Source organism: Bos indicus x Bos taurus, chromosome 26, assembly GCF_003369695.1.
Source record: "Bos indicus x Bos taurus breed Angus x Brahman F1 hybrid chromosome 26, Bos_hybrid_MaternalHap_v2.0, whole genome shotgun sequence".
NCBI classification, from domain to species: domain Eukaryota; kingdom Metazoa; phylum Chordata; class Mammalia; order Artiodactyla; family Bovidae; genus Bos; species Bos indicus x Bos taurus.
In genome coordinates, this window is record NC_040101.1 from 32,612,226 (window position 1) to 32,631,250 (window position 19,025).

A 19,025-nucleotide genomic window follows, 5' to 3' on the forward strand; every position below is an offset into this window, starting at 1 on the left:
GTGAAATCCTTTTATTCAGCAGATGGGTGTTAGCACTTAGTAATGCTTGGCACTATTTGAGGGGTTAGAGATACATAATATATATGTGATTGTTATGAATTGAATGCTTACTATACGCTAAGCATTACTGTGCTTAGTAATAAATTACATCATATTTATTGTGCTATCTAATCCTTATACCAACTCTTTATTTTTATTTTTTTAATTTTATTTATTTATTTTATTTGACTGTACTGGGTCTTAGTGGTGTCATGTGGGATCTAGTTCCTTGACCAGGGATTGAACCCAGGCCCCCTGCACTGGCAGCGTGAAGTCTTAGCCGCTGGACCACCAGGGAAGTCCCGTATACCAACTCTTTAAATAACTGGTATTGGGACCTCCCTGGGGGTCCAGGAGCTAAAACTCCTAGCACCCAATGCAGGGGGCCCAGGTTCAATTCCCGGTCAGAGAATTAGATCCTTCACATCTCAACTAAGAGTTAGCGTGCCTCAACCACAGCTCCTACCTGCTGCAACAAAGATCGAAGACCCCACGTGCCACATCTAAGACCCAATGCAGCCAAATAAACATACTTTATAAAATAAGTAAAATAACTGGTGTTAACTCTGATTCACTGATGGGGCAACCAAAGCTTAGAGGGATAAGGAAGAGGACCATGGTCACAGAACTAATGGGTGAAGGTTTAAACAGCAGCCCAGGTGTGGCTGACCCCAGGTCCACATTCAGTGTGCTTTTATATAGTTTCTCATATTTAATTCTCAGCTACTCTCACAGGGACCCAGAAAGGTTACAGGACTTACCCAAAGAAACACAGCTACTCAGTGTGGGGACTCAAACCTAGGTCTTCTAGCCCCGATTTCGGGTCTTTTCCCTCAACATCCCTGAGCAACCCTTGGAGAGACATCCTTCAGTGTCTTCAGGGTGCCAGTCTTGAGTGGGGCTGGGACTAGAATGCGCAGCTGAACGCTGAATCTTTGTGCTGGACCAGTGACAGGGAATTACGCTACAAAACTATCTCTGTAAGTGGGGGACCTAAGCCAACAAACATTTAGAGGCAGACAAGAGAATCCCTTCCCTCTAAAAAAGGCATCTGGAGAGTTGGGGGTGGGGCGCCACCTGGTGGACATAAACTTTGGGCTTCACGAGGCAAATCCTACTCCTTACAAGGAAACATCTTTGACAGCTTTGAGGAGGTATTTTTAGCCTCTGGAATGTTGAAAATATTCCAAAAGGCAGTCCATCAGACTTTGCAGAAGCATAACCATGCCCAAAGATCTAGATACCTCCAACACAACAAATACAGTCTAAGCACCCAATGGATGCAAACGAGCTGGGTGTGGAATACAGGAATGAAGAGGACCAAGGCCTGCCCTCCAAGTGTTTGCACTCTGTTGGTAGGAGGGGGACAGTTGTGGACACAACAAAGAGACGTAGACGAGAATTATAAGGAAAATACAAAAGGGAAAGTGTTGGTGGTGGGAGGGCTGGAGAAAGATTCAAAAACAAAGTGTCATTTGAGGATGGATGGGATTTTGACAAGCAGAGGTGGAGGGTAGGTGTCTTGGACGAGGCAGTTCCCCATCAGGCAGGTCCTGAGCCTCTTTGAGTGTTATCACCAGGCATGTATGCTGAGAATGCAAGGCCATGACTGCTCTTTCCCCCATCATTTCTCAGTGCTGTGTTTGCAGTCAGGAATTTCGAGGGATGAAGGAACATTTTCTCCCAGACACAGAGCAGACTTGCTTATTGCTTATGATAAAAGTGGTGAGGTAGGAGGGGACAGTGGTGGGTTTTCCCAGCTCAGTGCTCCTCAGCTATGATACAAACCTGTTGCATGTGTAACATCCACCTGGGCCCCTCCGTGGTGCCCCCGTGAAACTTGAAAACCAGAGAAAGATGTGTGACAACCGTGCGAATGTTGCTTGCTATGCCAACAGCGGTCAATCCTTTGTCTCTGACCCAGGAATCCTGTGTCTTCTGCCGGTATATATGAAACAACAGCAGATTAGCTTATTAGCTTATAAATTGAGTATATAAGTCCTGACAGGTGTTCCAGGCAGAAGGAGCACTGTGAGCCAAAGTAAGGCCAGATTGTTTAGGGAACAAGCAGTGACACTTGACAGTTGCTCTGAGCCCCGATGCAATGAGGCGACCTGTAACAAGAAGGACCACAGAGCCCACCCTGACATCCTAGGACTAGCTCTTGCTGCTCACAGTCAGATTCTGTTTTGTCTTCAGTCTCTGGGCGACTGTAAACATACCGTATATATAGACTCAACTCACACCTATTGTGTCCCAAGCCCTAAGCTGGCACTTGACCCAAATCAGCTAACAGCAGAGGCAAAAAGCATAGTAAGAAAGTACATGGGTGCAGGCACCTAGAGAATCCTGCCTTAAATCTAGTTAAATTACTAGATAAACATTTCCTGAACATGTACTGTGTACTGGCATTATGCTATAAGAGCATGCCTGAGCTGGAAGAGACCTTAAAGAATATTTGCTCCAGGCTTCTCATTTTTTGGAGGGGGTAATTGAGACTCAGAGAGAGTGAGTGACTTGCCTTAGGTCACACAATTGGTTGATGAAATGAGTACCAAATTTAGAACTTAGGTCTCCTGATTCACAATCCAGCCTGTTGCACCACTGGGATGGTACCTAAACAGGAAGTCCCCCACAGCTGCAGGACAGGGGGCTCTACTGGAGCTCTGTGAGCCAGGCCAGAACCCACATTCTCACCTGTGGGTCTCTAGGCTTGTTCTCCACATGGCTCCCACCAGCCTGCAGGAACAAGGGCCATGGGGTGATGGGTAGGGGGGTCTCCTTTGAATGGAGCTGGGTGGGATTCTGGAGGTTCTCAAACCTGTTAATCTAGCTTTCAAGGAGTGCCTAGGCCTTTGCAGGAGACGTGAGGTATCTTTGAGCAGAAGCAAGGGGCCATGGACTAGGCCTGGGCCAGCAGTGAAGGCGTTTGGCAAAGCTCAGCCTTCCTCCCCAGGGGAGGCTGGCCAGGACCAGACCTGGAACCAGATGTACCCCCTGAGGCTGGTCTTTGTGTGAAGCCACCCAGGACACTGGCTCAAAAGGCTGCTTCCCCAGGGCTAAGTGACTGTGGGCTGCCAAGGTGGGTGGCCCTGAGACCACACCCTTGAGGGGCTGCCCCCTCCTCTGGGATCTGTGATGCAATGTGCAGACCCCAGGGAACCCTGTTTCTGGGGGAAAGGAGAGGCCTCACCTGTGAGGATGGACCCCTGAGCCAGGATGGCCCAAGTCAATCCCACCACTGCCCTTTAGTCTTGGATAAAATTGGAAATGGCCCAACAGGAATCAACAGCTGCAGAGCACTATCTGGCAGCCACGCACCACTTGTCTCAGTGCTTCCCCTAACAACCCTGTGAGGCAGGGGCTGTTAAGCTACTTCTGCTTGAAAATGAGGAAATGGAGGTCCAGGGAGGTAATGTGACTTATCGAATATCATGCAGCTTTGAAAGAACCAGCATCAGGGGAAGTCTCCATGATTTACCATAACCTTAAGAGGCCCCAGTGGTAATGGGAGGCTGGCAACCCAAACAGTAGTGGAGGAGAAACCAGATTTGCTTTTTTTTTTTTTTTTTTGGCTCTGTGGTTTGAGTGGGTCATGTCTTATAAAGAGTCTTCCGTAAGACTGGGGAAAGTTCACAGTTAAGGTAGATTCAGGGACTTTAAGATAGCTGTAGCATTTCTAGTGGCCAGGAAATCTAAATTTGGTTCCTAGCTTAGTCTGTCATTTTCCTCAGTTGTCAAATGGAGATAACCTTGACCTGTCTCTCGAGGTTGTGGGAGATGCAAGAGACGTGGGTTTGGGAAGATCCCCTGGAGGAGGGAATGGCCACCCACTCCAGTATTCTTGCCTGGAGAATCTCCATGGACAGAGGAGGCTGGCAGACTACAGTCCATGGGGTCGCAGGGAGTCAAACATGACTGAGGCAACTTAGCACACAGAAGGGAATGGCAGAAATGACATTGTGACTTCTTCAGTTCAGTCGCTCAGTCCTGTCCCACTCTGCGACCCCATGGACTGCAGCATGCCAGGCTTCCCTGTCCATCACCAACTCCTGGAGTTTACTCAAACTCATGTCCATTGAGTTGGTGATGCCATCCAATCATCTCATCCTCTGCCGTCCCCTTCTCCTCCTGCCTTCAATCTTTCTCAACATCAGGGTCTTCTGCTGCTAAGTCTGCTGCTAAGTCGCTTCAGTCATGTCCAACTCTGTGCGACCCCATAGACGGCAGCCCACCAGGCTCCCCCGTCCCTGGGATTCTCCACTGTAAACTGGAGTGGGTTGCCATTTCCTTCTTCAATGCATGAAAGTGAAAAGTGAAAGTGAAGTCTCTCAGTCGTGTCCAACCCTCAGGGTCTTCTAATTTATGACAAATCTCTTGTAGCTTAGTCAGTAAAGAAACTGCCTGCAATGCAGGAGACCCAGTTTCAATTCCTGGGTCAGGAAGATCCCCTGGAGAAGGAAATGGCAACCCACTCCACTATTCTTGCCTGGGAAATCCCATGGACAGAGGAGCCTGGTGGGCTACAGTCCATGGGGTCACAAGAGTCAGACATGACTGAGAGACTAAACCACTAAACCACCAAAAATTTATGTCAACAAAAACAAGGCAGTTTCTTCCTTGCTCACCAAAACTCAGGTAGCCCTGAGCCATCAGGAAAGAAGGAAGACTTCCAACCCTCAGCTATCTGGTCAACCATTGCATTCAGTACTTCCAGATGAAGTCCTAACAGTGCCACTCTCACTGGACTCTGAATTCCTGTGTGTCTATCATGTTTTATTATTTGCTGTATTGTTTTGTTTCTGTGATGTTTTGACATTTGGGACCTTGCAAACCTAGGGAGGGATTGCCCACTTCACGCACACCACCCAGAGTTAGCTAATTTCTAGAGATAGCAGGCATCTTGTCTGTGAGTACCTCTTTAATATGCAAACCAACGCATCCTGGCAGAACCTGCTGGAAATCTGCCATCTGTGGTACTGGGGGAAGTTCTTCACAAGGAGCTGCTGCACTTCAAAACTCACTGCAGAGCCTCTCAACTGGGGGCCAAGGGAAGCTGCTGGCCACTGTGCACTGCTGGCTGCCATGTGCTGTGGGATACAAGTGATAAGAAGCCCCCCACGCGGCAGGAGCCCCTGAGCGGGACCTGGCCCTGAAGAGTCCACATGTGCTCCACTTGTGCGGCGCTGGAGAAGACTCAACCTGAAGGAGCCGGTTGTGAAAAGCGCTCCACAACCAAGGAGAGGCCTTCCTCCTGGAGGTCTTGCCGGCTCCCTCTACCGGCAAAGCTGAGCACTGCAGCAGCCGGAAAAGGAGAACTATCTAATGGACTCACTTATCGCAGAGGTAAGTGGCGCAATACATAGGCAGTTACGTATGTATTTAGGGACTCAACTTCCATATGCAACCTTCTGTCTACATCTGGAGTTCCATACAATGATAAAACAGTTCCATATGTCCACCTAATGAATTACAGCTATCTTTCTTACAAATGAGCAATTCTCATCTCTCTCCAAAACCAATCTAAATACTTCTCAGATTTTGTAATAATTTGGAAAATATAGTGTTACATAAGGACTAAATTGTAACCTTAACTCCCAACAACTTACTTGTAAAATTAAAACATAAAGAGGAAGAAAAAATGTCAGTATATACAAAGATACCATGTATATAAGAGGGAAAATACGCAAAACTACTATAGTCCTTGTTTTTGTAATTGGCCACATGGCTGTTTTAGAAAGCATTAGTGATTTCCCAACTGCACTGCTCCCTCTACATTTATTAGCTGGCATCCTACTATAAGCTTTCTCTTCTCCTCTGTTTACTTATTTAATAGTTATATTACTATAAACATATAATCTTATTTTTGCTCATTGGGTTATAATCTGTTACTGTCCTATTTTATCTTGATGTTCCCCGTTTGGCTAATGGGAACCCTTACAATCTGACTCCTAGTCCTTTTGACACATCCCCATTATTCTGTGAATACTTCCTTATTTTCTTGCACAAGATGGTGTAGGGTCATCTTGAACTCTCTCAGTCCCAGAAGTAGAATTAATCATTTATCCAAGGAACCCTTTGTGGAGAATGATATTGAGAAATCAATAACTGGTGCTAAGTGTGCTTATTCCTCTTCGAGTGTCATTGCTTCTAGGCCCTTTCAGCAGACAGATGGGAAATGTGTATGTTTGTGTATGTTCATGGTTATATATGTGTACACATATACACATGCATACATGTACACATATAAACACATTGATAGCTGTATTTATTCTGTATCTACTTATCTATATTTTTATTTATTTATTATTATTTCTTTATGTGGCTGTCTTAATTGTGGCACATAGGATCTTTGGTCTTTAGTTGTGGCATGTGGGATCTAGTTCCCTGATCAGGGATTGAACCTGGGCCCCCTACATGGGAGTGTGAAGTCTCAGCCACTGAACCACCAGGGAAGTCCTGGATGACATGAGTTTGAGCAAGCTCTGGATGCTGGTAATGGACAGGGAGGCCTGATGTGCTGCAGTCCATGGGGTCACAAAGAGCTGGACACAACTGAGCGACGAACTGATGGACTGACTTGTGTCCCAAATTCATATGCTGAAGCTCTAACCTGTGACTGTGTTTAGAGTAATGAATTCATTAAGGTTACCTGGGAACATCCATAAGAGCAGAGTCTGATCTGATAAGATTAGTGTCCTTATAAGAAGAAACATCCGGAGAAGGCAATGGCACCCCACTCCAGTACTCTTGCCTGGAAAATCCATGGACGGAGGAGCCTGGTGGGCTGTAGTCCATGGGGTCGAGAAAAGTTGGACACAATTGAGCGACTTCACTTTCACTTTTCTCTTTCATGCATTGGAGAAGGAAATGGCAACCCACTCCAGTGTTCTTGCCTGGAGAATCCCAGGGACGGGGGAGCCTGGTGGGCTGCCGTCTCTGGGGTCGCACAGAGTCAGACACGACCGAAGCGACTTAGCAGCAGCAAGAAGAAACATCAGAGAGGCATCTTTCTCTTTCTCACCACCACGTGAGGGCACAGTGAGCAGGCACTGTCTGCATGTCAGGAAGAGAGATCTCACCAGAAACTGAGTCAGTCAGAACCTTGATCCTGGACTTCTCAGCCTCCAGAATTGTGAGAAAATAAACTTTTGTTGTTAAGTCACCCAGACACTGTGGTATTTTGTTTTTGCCTCCCAAGCAGACTAATACAATATTGACCTTGAATGTTAGATTAACATGAGTGGTGTATTTTTAAAAAGATGTTTCTATAATGCACCATTTGCCTATAGGACTGTTATTTTCAGTCTCTTCAGACTGTTAGTTCAGAGAAGAAAGTTGTAATAAGTTGCTTCGTGTAATGCCCTAAGCAGAAGGGCATTTTTTAAAAAGTTTAAAACGACCAGATTATTTATCAATAAAAATGGAGTTGACTCAAGAGTCACTGTTGCTTGTCAGCTGAGTGTGGAAATTCTCTCTGCTCTCCCCAGAACAGAACATTCAGCAACAACAAACCCATGGGAATAAGCCTCAACCCCACTGGGGGACCATTTGTGACTGTACAGCTGCTGGAACAATTCCTGCAGGATAGAGAGGGTAGACACTGAATATTGTTCTAGTATCTGTAGCAAGGTTTATATTAAGCACTGTGCCTATAGCACTCACCTCATCCTTACAGCAATGCTCAGAGGTGGTAATATAATGATTTCCACTTTATAGATGAGAAAATAGAGAAGCAGAGAGGTTAAGTCATTTGCCTAAGGTTGAGCAGCTAGAATCCCTTTCCTAGGCTCTATTCCCCTAAAAATGAGCACCTTGCTGAGCCGTACTGGAGCTCAGGGCTAAAGGAAAAACATGCATCCCTAGATACAGTTGTCAAAACATCTTTCCATATTTTGAACCAAATGAAAAAAGTGGATTAAAGCTCTATGATTAAAAAACACAAGCGTATATAAATCTCCATGTTGCCAATCTATTCCTACACTATTGTCAACACTCATAAATCCAATTGGCAGGGGACACAGTGGTGACCTGCCTGGGAACCATGGGCTGATTGGAAATGACTGTTCTCGATGAAAAATGAGGCAGGGTCATAAAACAAGCAACAACCTGTCTTTAGGTTGTGCTGTGCTAAGTAGCTTCAGTCGTGTCCGACTCTTTGTGACCACATGGACTGTGGCCCACCAGGCTCCTCTGTCCATGGGATTCTCCAGGCAAAAGTACTGGTGTGGGTTGCCATCAAATGTTGATATTTTATTCATCATAGATATTTTGCATTAATTTTTAAAGATATTGCATTAAAATATTTATCTCAATTATGGCGTTTCTTGGTGCCCCTCAAATATTTCTACCAAGGAGATTCTACCCAATTAAGATTGTCTCAGTTTAATTTGATCCCTGGTAAAACCAGATGTTGGTCTGAATTACCCAAGACTCCATTCCCCAGAGTAGTAGTCCTTCTTTCCCTCTTTAAACAGAGCCCTGTTGGGGAGTGGATTCCAGAGGCATTCTGTGGATCCCAAATGCCCCACTCTTGCATGCCCACACGATTATGGAAGCGCCTCATCTTCTCATCAGAAATACTGAATCATAAAGCTGCAATAATGGAAACTGTTCCATTGTATGGTAAGCACACAATGGTCACATGCCTGCAAAGATGTTTGGAGACACCAGATATTCTCCACCCAGCCTTAGTCACATCTGACCCAGAAACCACAAGCTCCTAATTCCTATCCTGGTATGCTCATCAGAGCTCATGGCATCAGAGTTCTTCAAACACAAATATGCCAAGAGTTTGGCCTTCCTATTGCTGAGAATGGGGTAGAAGGAGCTCCTGGTTCAGAAGCCCAGCCTCTTGGTTTAAATGTCTGCATGGTACCCTCCTTAGCCAAGCAGTTGACTGAAAGGTTTTGCAATACTTTGTATTGAAGATGAACATTGCTGATTTCTTTGTTCTTTTCAATATTTCCACAGGGCTTCAGGAACAACAGAGAAACCACTGTTAAAACCCTTTTAAACTACAACAAAGCAATTGCCAATGTTTTTGTGCAGGACACAAGAATTGGAGACCACGGGATGAGGAAGAACAGCTCCCAAATATACCCTCCACCTAGCCAAAGGGGACCCACAGTCCCATGTGCTGGCTCTTATTCTTCCCACCTTGCAACTCTTACAGAAGAGAACTCAAATGACTACAAAGGTCAGCTCTGAAGTGGAAAAGAAGTCAGGGAGACCCAGCTGCCTACTCCCAGGCTCCCTTTGTGACCATTTTTAAACCAGTGCACAAATAACTTGTCTTCCAATGAAGCAAACAAGTACTGATCAAGGGCCTACTGGACATCCTACATCCACTCCTGCCCTTCCAACCCAAGTTTCAAGCTGTAGTCAAAGTGAATTTCTATAAACACAAATTTGTCATGAGGATGAAATGAGTTAATATTTGTAAAGTCTGACTGGCATTACTGGTACATTGTAACTGCTATAAAGTGTCTATTAAATAAACACATACAGTGCTATTCCCCACCTCTCTCTCTCGCTGACTCCAGGCCTCCATTCAAGACTTTCTTAATCCAGGCCTCCATTCAAGACTTTCTCAATCAAGTTACCTCCTGACCTTAGCCTTATTTAGCATGTGCCCTCCTCTGTTCCCAGATCCAGGCCTCTTCATCTGTTCAATCTCAACACCTCCTTCACAGAAAAATATTACTCTGTCTCTAGGACCTCCCCAAGGGAGCTTAGGTTCCTTCCTAATGTTTATCACAACTGTAATAAACAATTAAATGTTTTTAGTTTTTCAATATTTTGCTAAACTGTAAATTCCCCGATTTCAAGATTAGAACCCACGACATTCTGGCTTTGAAACCAAAGGTCTGACTACCGCACTAACTGTCCCTTCTCCTCCCTCAAAGCTGGAGCCAGAAGACAAGTGGAGTAGAGTTCAAAGAGCTGCAAGTCTGTTTGCAGAGGGCCACACGCAGCAGCAAGGAACACGGCGCCGCGCGCACAGGCCTCGGGTCCAGAGCAGGGGGGCATCCGTCACGTGTACCCGGCAGGGCCAGCCGTCGCCGCACCCCGGGGCAGGAATGCGGCCCCGCCCCCACTCCGGAGCCAGCAAAACCGCGCTCTCCTGGAGGACTGACGTCAATGAAAGGGGCACCTCCGGGCGCAGTGCGAGGGTGGCAGTGGGCGGAGGGAAAGGGCTGGGAGGGCACGCCCCTTGCTGCTGCTCCGCCGCTAATTGGACCTGGGGCCCTTTCGCACTCTGATTTCCAGGCCAGTGGAGAGAAGGGGGCGGAGCCGGGACACGCCCCTCGCCTCTTTACGGCCGCCGATTGGCTCACCGTGTCTCCGCGTTCGATTTTGGAAGGCTCGCCGGGAGCTCTCACCTAGGCTCGGCTGAGGATTGGCTGTTCCGGGGCTGGGGAGCGCTTTCTCCGGGGAGCCGCGGCTGCGACCGAGGTGGCCCTCCTCGGGAAGCCAGGTACGTAGGTCGGCAGCCAAGCTTTTGCTGCGGTGGAGGCGGGTGGGAGGGCTGTCAGAGCAGAGGTGTCGCTGAGACCCGAACTCCCAGGTCCAGTTAGGGCCCGTCATGCGAAGCGGCCGCGTCTAAGACTTAGGGGCAGACCCGTTCTGGTGATGTCGTCGTGTGACCTCGGCCAGGATACCCCCTCCCAAGGTCTTGTCCTGTTGATGAACGCCGTCTGGACCTTGTGAGCACCATCACGGCAGGAAGCTCAGAGCTGCGCTCGCCCTTTCGAAAACGTTGAAAGGGGTTGGAGTGGGCGCATCTTAGCTGGCCCTATCCCGATTTGAGGTCTATTGGCTCTGCGCTCCTGCGTGGTGAGTAATCACTCTAACTCCCCACGGGACCATGGAGTGCTGAGGGCACAGACACACAGTATTGGGAGACCTGCCTTTGATCCCTGCACCTTCCAAACCCTGGAGAAGCAGATAGCAGATTTCAAAGCCTCCTGGGTCCTTCCTCCCCATGAAGACTTCCTCAGCCATCTGGCAGGAACAAAAATAGCAGTGGTTGAGAGTGGGCGCTGGGATCAGACTAGGGTTCCCATCCCAGTCTCATCACCTACCCATCTGTGTGACTTTGGGAAGTTACCAAACCTTTCTGAGCTCAGATTTCTCGTCTGTAAAATGGGTGTAACAAGGATAGTGCCTCCTCATAGGGGTGTTGTGAGGATTAAAGATACTACTTCTCAGGAAGTGCTGTTCTGCATTTGACAGGGAGCAAGCTTGACAGGGAGCCTCTACTGCAGGTATGATTTAAAAGTCCACAGATGAACCTATCTCCCTTTACTCTCTTCTCCCAAGAGTGAAGGCCCTTTCTGAGGGAGTTTCATGACAGTAGTGAGAATGAAAATGGCAGAGATTCTGTAATCCCTGGAGGCTAAATAGCCTGTCTCCCTCCCGTCAGCTTCCCTGGTAGGTCAGTGGTAAAAGAATCTGCCTGCCAATGCAGGAGACACAGGTTCGGTCCCTGGGTTAGGGAGATCCCCTGGAGAAGGAAATGGCAACCCACTCCACTATTCTTTCCTGGGAAATCCCATGGACAGACAAGCCTGGCGGACTACAGTCCATGGGGTCACAAAAGAGTTGTACACGACTTAGCAACTAAACAACAGCAATAACAACTCCCTTCCATCATTCATTCATGATGTAATGTGCTGGGATAGATCCTTGGCATACTAAAGTGTTAATCTTCCTATCCCCTAAGGGTTATCTATTCTCACCATTTTGATGAAGAGCAAATTGAGGCAGGGGAAAACCAAGACCTGCCAATGTATTCAGTTATCAATGGCAGAACCAGAATTCAGGGTTCTTGGACTCTACAAAAGAGTTATTCCTAGATCTAGCAGGAGTTTGTTTTCAGGTCATATCTGAGAATTGACCTGGGAAAAGGGTCCATTTCCTTTCTCTACCTTCTGGGACACAGAATTGTAGACCAACCTGTGTCTAGTTCTCTACTGCCTGAGCTAGGCCCTGTGGGAGGCAGGACCCACATAGCCATTTGGACTGAGCCTCCTGCTTGAAGGAGCCACAGATTTTGGCTGCTGTCCAGTGGGCAGGGAAACAGGCCAAGGCCACAAATGTTGATATGGGCCTTGGGCCAGAGCCTCCAGGTTTTTTTTTTCTTTTCCTAAGAGGCCCTTGGCCTCTGGTTACAGATTATCATCATCACCAGTGCTATCTGAAGGGGGTGAGCTGAGTGAGTGAGGGCTCAGTTGCCGCCCAGGTCACATGAGTGTGTTGTGCCTGCCATAGCTCCCTGCACGTCCCCGAGACCACAGTGTGAAAAGCTCTCTGAACTGAGCTTCATAATTACAAAAAACGCTCGGTTGGACACCATATTTGTGTACTGCAAATTCAGTGCATGGTGAGTCACTTTTAAATATATTTCTTTGTCAGAGCTTAGCAGTTCCTTTATTGCCTGTTGCAAAACAAGTTGAACTTCAATTTCAACATTTGATATTTACTTTGGGAGTTCATTTTTAAGCTAGTTTAGATCAAATTGAAGGATTTTGCAATTAGTCTTTACTCATTAGCTCACAGATCCATGCCTATCTTTTATGCCAGCTCTGAAATGAAAGATCCATTTATAATCTTTTAATAGCCCCATGGTTTCATTTCCCAGTTTAAACAAGGGCCATTGTTCAAGTACACACTGACTTCCCTGGATTCAGGTCTTGTCCAGGAAATCAGTGGGAAAGTAACACATTGAATGAGACAGGAAATTTTCTCCTGATAGTAAATTTTCTCCTGAATCTTCTGATTCAGCTTTCTCAAAGTTTACCATCTAATCCTACTTGGAATCCACTGATTTTTATTCCCAGCCTCACTCTGCTGTCTGAATTCCAAGGTGGGAGGCCAAGCCGGGAGTGAGGGACCTCAAAATCTGGAGTTGCCAAGGCCTCCCCGAGGTTCACGAGGATATGGTTGAGGCTTGGGGGCTCAGACTTGCCCACATGGTTCCTTGTTGGTTTGTTTGTAACTCTGTAACTGACTGCTGGAGGCAGGGCCTTGCAGCCCTGGTAGAGGTGGGTGGCTGGACCATCTGGAAAGTCAGGCTCTGAGCCATTTCCTCCCTAAGACAGCTGCTGCTATTTGATCCTATGACCCATCTCTCTGAAGGGCGGGTGAGACTGCCTGAGTCCCAGAGCAGGACTATCAGCTCTTCTCCCACCACCCCGACCAGCCTAGGAGTCTACTCTGGGCTTGGCCACAGCCAGTCTGGGTCACTAGAATGCTTTCGAGCAGTGAGTTCTTTCTTCTACCAGACCCTAACCCCACAGCAGCCCAACAGTGTCTGGCCTCTAAGGAAGACTAAGGAGGGCAGAAAAGGGGAGTCCTCTGGCACCTAACTATACAGACGTGTCCACACATGTAGCTCCTGGGCCCTGGCAGAGAAGCTAACTCATCTCCACTTCTGTGTGGACCCAGCCTTGTCATGGAATCATTGACTCTCAACACCAGCACACGCCCCGGAGACTATAAGAATAAACCCTTCCTTTCAACTGTAAGAGGAAGGGCCCACAGAGGCCATGTGAAGTGCCTGAGGTGTCTTAGCCAGTGAGTGGCAGGCAGCACTAGGGCTCGAAGCTAGTCCTCTGACTCAAGCCAGAGCTCTGTGCACTGGGCCGCGTAGCAGCTCCTGGTTCCTTCTGTGGAGGCTGGGGCTCTTCCCCGTCAGAGTGCCATGGGTTCACGGCTTCAAGGCTGGGGGCGGCCTGTCACCCTGTAAACAGCTTTGGCGCTAGTGAAGATTAAAACAAATTCCATGCCCTGACTCTTACCTGGGGTGTGGGACATTCATCCTTCTTCCCTTTCTACTGGCGAGTTTTCCCCTACATGAATTGAAAAGAATAGTGAAAGTCTTCACAGATATAATGGGAAGAAATGTGCTTTGAGCTGCCAGGCTGTGAGGGCAACTTGGTGATTCAAAAGCTCCGGCTGCAGTCACTTAGACTAGGGCTCACCTGAGGATAGGGTGAGCTCGGGCTCAGGGCTATGTATTTCAGCTCCTCTTTAGTCCCCTATGAATGGCAATGAGGTTAACAGTGCCTGATTCCTAACAATGGTTTTGAGGATGAAATGGTATCATGCATGTTGCTGATTCAGAATAAACACCCCCGGCGTGCGTGTTTAGTCGCTTCAGTCGTGTCTGACTCTTTGCCACCCTTTGGACTTGTAGCCCACCAGGCTCCTCTGTCCATGGGATTCTCCAGGCAAGAATACTGGCGTGGGTTTCCATGCCCTCCTCCAGGGGATCTCCCTGACCCAAGGATCGAACCAGCGTCTCTTATGTCTCCTGCACTGGCAGGCGGTTTCTTTACCACTAGCGCCACCTGGCAAGACAAACACCCCATAGTAGTTAGCTTTTACTTCTCTTTATCAGCCTGGAAGTGTGACTTGGTGACTGTTGTTTTCTGGTCACAGGATATCATCCAGCTCTGGAGGTTTAATTACCACACATATTAGGTCTTAACTGGATTCCCATAATTGTGCCTACAGAGAGGCAGATTTTAAAATCCCCATTTTCCAGATAAAAAGCACAATTTTTTAAAAATTAATTTATCTGTAAGTCTTCTGCAGGTTTATTTTAGCTACTAAATCTTTTCAAAAGAGAGAGCGGGTTATGATAGAAACAGGGTGAGTGTAGAAATTATTAGAAGGAGGGTGGCTACTGAGGTGAGGAGGAGGGAAGGCCAGGGCAAGGGCAGGTGGGGAACAGTCATATCTGAGGAGTCTGAATGGGAGGGAGAGACGGCTCAAATTCTCAAGAGCATCAAAGGCAGGTGAGAGTCAGGGTTACGTCTGCAGGTGGGTAGGTTGAGGATAGGAAGCTGGTAATGCTGTTATTTATATGATTCTGATCCTTTGTACTTTTTACAGTTGAGTATGTACATTTTTTATTTAAATTTATTTCAAATTTGATTTCTTTCTTTTTTAAGCTGGCTGCTGGCTGACAGATCTCTCTGTAATTAGCTGCATAGTGGGATCTGACTTAGCAACCAGGCCTTCCTCATTAGGCTCAGGACTGTGCAGGGAGAAGGGAGCACAGGCAAGGCCTTCAGCTGGCTCAGGCCAGACTGTTCAGAGGAAAAGGAGGGTCCACATTACACCCCTGCTGTAAGTGAAAAAGTCCTGAAGGCCAAGAAGAGGGGCGTTTGTATTTCTTTAGCTCCCACTGGGGACCTGATACACACTAGACCCATTTAATCCTTACAATAATCCTGAGAAGTGTTATTAGCCCCATTTTCTAGTTGAGCAAGCAGGCCCAGAGAGATTGAATAACTTGCCTAAGGTCACAGCCAAGAAGAGCTTGGGTGTGTTAGCTGCTCAGTCGTGTCCTACTCTTTGCAACCCATGGACTGTAGCCTGCCAGGCTCCTCTGTCCATGGAATTCTCCAGGCAAGAATACTGGAGTGGGTTGCCGTTACCTTCTCCAGGGGATCTTCCTGACCCAGGGATTGAACCCTGGTCTCCCACATTGAGGGCAGATTCTTTACCATCTGAGCTAACTGGGAAGCCCGGGAGTTCTGTATAATGCCAAGTCTTTGGTCTTCTGGTCTCCAGTCTATTTTCCAATCCCATAGCCATTTCAGGCTGTAGTGAAGACAAGGATAAGGTGGGTAAGCCTCTTATCCCTTTACCATTCACCAAAAACTACGTAGAACTGAGATAATTCTGTTTTCATTTCTTGCATATGGGGGTGGGGTGTGGCACTGGCCCGAGCCTAACTTTTATTGAACTTATCATAGATTTCAGCCTCTTGCACTGAGAGGATACTTCAATCCCGTAGCCCTTTCTTCTGCCCCTACCTTTCTCTCTGTGGTTCTTTGGACTGTGGTTAGATCTGATTGGTCTATTTCATCCTGTTTAAATTATATGGACTTGGCTCATCCCCCCTCCCCCCCAGGAGCTTGAAAATAGAAGACAGGATGCTCTTCTGTGTTACAGATGGAAAAGCAGACTGGTGGGACATCTTGCATGGTCTTAATGCTTTGTGTCTTCACTCAGTCCTCACAACGACTCTAAGAAGTAGGTACTTGTATGGCTGATTAAGTTTACACAGGAAGCAGTGGAGGCGAGGAGGATCACCTAGCCAGTAAGTGGTAGAGGCGGCCGGAAGCCGGATTCCTGCCTGTGGAGCCCAAGGCCACAGCCCCTCACTTGCCTCTGTGCCACAGAGCTTGGGTCTCAGCATCAGAGTATTGTTCTTCAGTTTCCTCATCTGTGACATGAGGAGGTTAAAAAGTATCTACCTCCTAGGACAGTTGTGCTCATTCATGATTCAACAATGTTATGTGAGTACAGCTGTTATGGGGGTACCTGCAACCTGAGTGCTTAAAACATTTCAGCTGCTATGGGTGTTATCACTCAGGCCTGGGCTCTGCGTGGACTCTGGAGCCAGAGAGACTTGGCCTCTGCTTCTGGCTATGCACTTACACATGGCTTTGTGTCCATGAGAAAGTCATTTAACATCTGAGGTGTGCATCTTCATCTCTAAAGTGGAGATGCACAATCCTTACCGTCTGTGACCCTTAATACCTAGGTCAGGCTTGTAAACACTGTAAAGTCTGACTATCGTTATTATCTCCCCAAGGTGCCCCGGGAAATCAGTGATTTCAAGTCAAGACTTACTCTATTTCAGCTACTGGAGAACAGAAACACCAGAAGCCCTTGTGTTGGTCAAGACCCCCAGGCTTGGGAAGGGCCCACTGAGCTGCTGACATCCCTCCCTGCTCCTTCCTCAGCACCCAGGATGGGCACCCCTGCATCTGTGGTCAGCGAGCCACCCCCCTGGCGGGCCCCTCCGGAGGTCCGGGGCCGCAAGCAGGCCGCAGCCAACATCTTCCAGGACGCTGAGCTGCTGCAGATCCAGGGCCTGTTTCAGCGCAGCGGGGACCAGCTGGCTGAGGAACGGGCACAGATCGTCTGGGAGTGTGCAGGGGACCATCGTGTGGCCGAGGCCTTGAAGAGGCTGCGCAGGAAGAGGCCCCCTCGGCAGAAGCCCCTAGGCCCCTCGGTACACCACTGCAGCAGGCTCAGGTAGGCCATGGAGCACGACAGGCCTGTTCCTCCATTTCCCGGCTGGTGTGGCCTGAAGCCACTCACCTGGCCTCCCTGTGAAGTACCTGCCATTGGGGTTGTTGCCAGGTCTACACAGTGCCTACCGTGTGGTTGGCACTTAAGAGACTGTTACTGCTGGGGTCACCTATGACCCTGTGAACTCCCATGGGAAGGGGTGCCTGGGTCCACTCAGTGCCACCTCATTTCACAGAGGTTCTGAACCAGGAGCGAGGAAGGGACTATGGTTTGGACGGGGAAAAAAAAAATCCTATTTACCTGTTGTTGAACAGGTAACATTCAAAAATAAGCTGGGTGATCATCTGAGCTGTGGGACTACTGAGAAAATAGCATAGGGGAGTGCCATAGAGGCATCAAGGGTTAAAAACAGTTGAGAAACTTCACCTGAAATTTCCCCCAATCCTTCGCCTCTTTGCTTAGGTCGCTGCCCACTCAGGAACAGCAAGCCCCCAAGAGACCAAGCTGAACCATCTAGGTGGCCTAAGCAGTCACTCTGGGTTATGCTCTGTGCCCACAGTCAGAACACGAGATCTGAACAGGCCTTCAGAGGTCATCAGGGCCAGGGCAGCAGAGCAGCTTTGTTGCTCCTATGAATTTCAGTTGATCAGTAATCCCTGCCGGAATCATCTTAAGAAGGCTACTTGCCTTCTGGTCTTGTACAGGACAGGATGAGGAGAGTGGAGAAACACAAGAGTGTCACACCCCCTGATCTAGTCCAACTCCCCTTACAGAAAAGCAGTCTGAAAGCTATGCCTTGTCATGCAGCTCTCTAGGGGCAGAGATGAGACCAGAGCCCTGGTCTCATTTGGCTCTGAACAGTGTGCTTTAATAGTTCATTAGGACCAAAATCTCTTCAGTCCCTGTTCTTTCCTTCCTACTGATGTTGGCTTAACATGACTGTTCCCTGCAGAACTGCAGAGCCCTGCGCTCCGCAGAGCAGAGCCACGGAGACGGCTTCCAGTGAGCAGCATGTGAACTCTAGGAGGGCCAGCGCCCGGATCCGCCGGAACTGGAGGAAGCCAGGACCCACAAGCTACCTCCATCAGATCAGACACTGAGCCGGGGAAGGGGCCGGGGCCGGCTGTATCCTCCCCAGGATTCACAGAGACTTTTGCCAAAGGGCTGGGGAAGGCAAAGAAGAGACAGCCTCACAACAGCCTCACTGCTGCCACTGGCCTGCGCGGGCCAGAACAGGCCCGGAGGCTTCCACTGAGCTGTCACAGCGGACCCGTTCCTCACCAGACTGAGGAAAAGCAGTGCCCGTTTCTGCCTCAGCCCTTCTCAGTTTAACACTATGCCTGGGCTGCAGGATAGTTTTCCTGGGAGTCGAGTGACAGGCACTCTGACGCAGCATCCCACTACTCCTGCTACAACTGTGGCCCACGGTCCAGCAGCTCGTCCCACACCCCTGCCCCTCAGGCCAGCACAGGAAAAACGTAGTTCATGTGGCAAAATAAACCATGTGCACCGAGAGCTATGTGAGTCTGTCACGCAAGGGGAAGATCTGGAAATGGACACTCTGGAGCCGGGGGTGAGGCTCGGGCCCACTGCAAGGAGAGGGCAGTTCCCAGGAAGGAGAAAACAGAGCTGGCCTCCTGGTCCAAGGAGAGGAGAAGGGTCTTTGGCCCCTCCACCAGCTCCTATTACAGTCAGAGCTGCGTAGTGGGCAACGGGCCCAGGGTGGGATGAGTGCAGTCAATGCAGTGGGTACTTGCTCCTCAACTGCCCTCTTCACCCCTGTGGGCAAACCAGTCTGAGGCGGCTCCGCAGCTGCACAAACCATGCCTTTTGCATTACTGAAGTTTCCTGAAAACCCCTGAGGTGAGGATTTCTGACTGCTATTCTGGCTTTGGCTCAAAAGAAGCCATTAGCATTTAGCTTCC

The 19,025-nt window shown here is 48.5% G+C and overlaps 1 protein-coding gene across 6 annotated transcripts; it reads left to right on the forward strand.

Moving 5' to 3' along the window:
- Nucleotides 1–10,379: 10,379 nt before the first annotated feature.
- On the forward strand, nucleotides 10,380–18,615 carry AVPI1 (arginine vasopressin induced 1). Of its 6 annotated transcripts, none has more exons than XM_027529536.1 (3): nucleotides 10,380–10,519; nucleotides 16,706–17,103; nucleotides 18,053–18,615. In XM_027529536.1, exons 2-3 carry the CDS (start codon nucleotides 16,817–16,819, stop codon nucleotides 18,198–18,200), a joined length of 435 nt encoding a protein of 144 aa, XP_027385337.1. In that variant the 5' UTR covers nucleotides 10,380–10,519; nucleotides 16,706–16,816; the 3' UTR covers nucleotides 18,201–18,615. The 6 variants fall into 6 exon arrangements, with proteins under 6 accessions (XP_027385337.1, XP_027385336.1, XP_027385340.1 ...); XM_027529535.1 differs by having other exon boundaries at nucleotides 10,382–10,519; nucleotides 16,658–17,103; XM_027529539.1 differs by having other exon boundaries at nucleotides 10,382–10,519; nucleotides 16,809–17,103.
- Nucleotides 18,616–19,025: the final 410 nt, after the last annotated feature.

What these genes read in the sequence shown, in the direction of transcription:
- AVPI1 (XM_027529536.1), top strand. Translation starts at nt 16,817, where the DNA reads ATGGGCACCCCTGCATCTGTGGTCAGCGAGCCACCCCCCTGGCGGGCC. An exon ending in CACCACTGCAGCAGGCTCAG is followed by an intron (nt 17,104 to 18,052) that starts GTAGGCCATGGA and finishes TGTTCCCTGCAG; the next exon opens with AACTGCAGAGCCCTGCGCTC.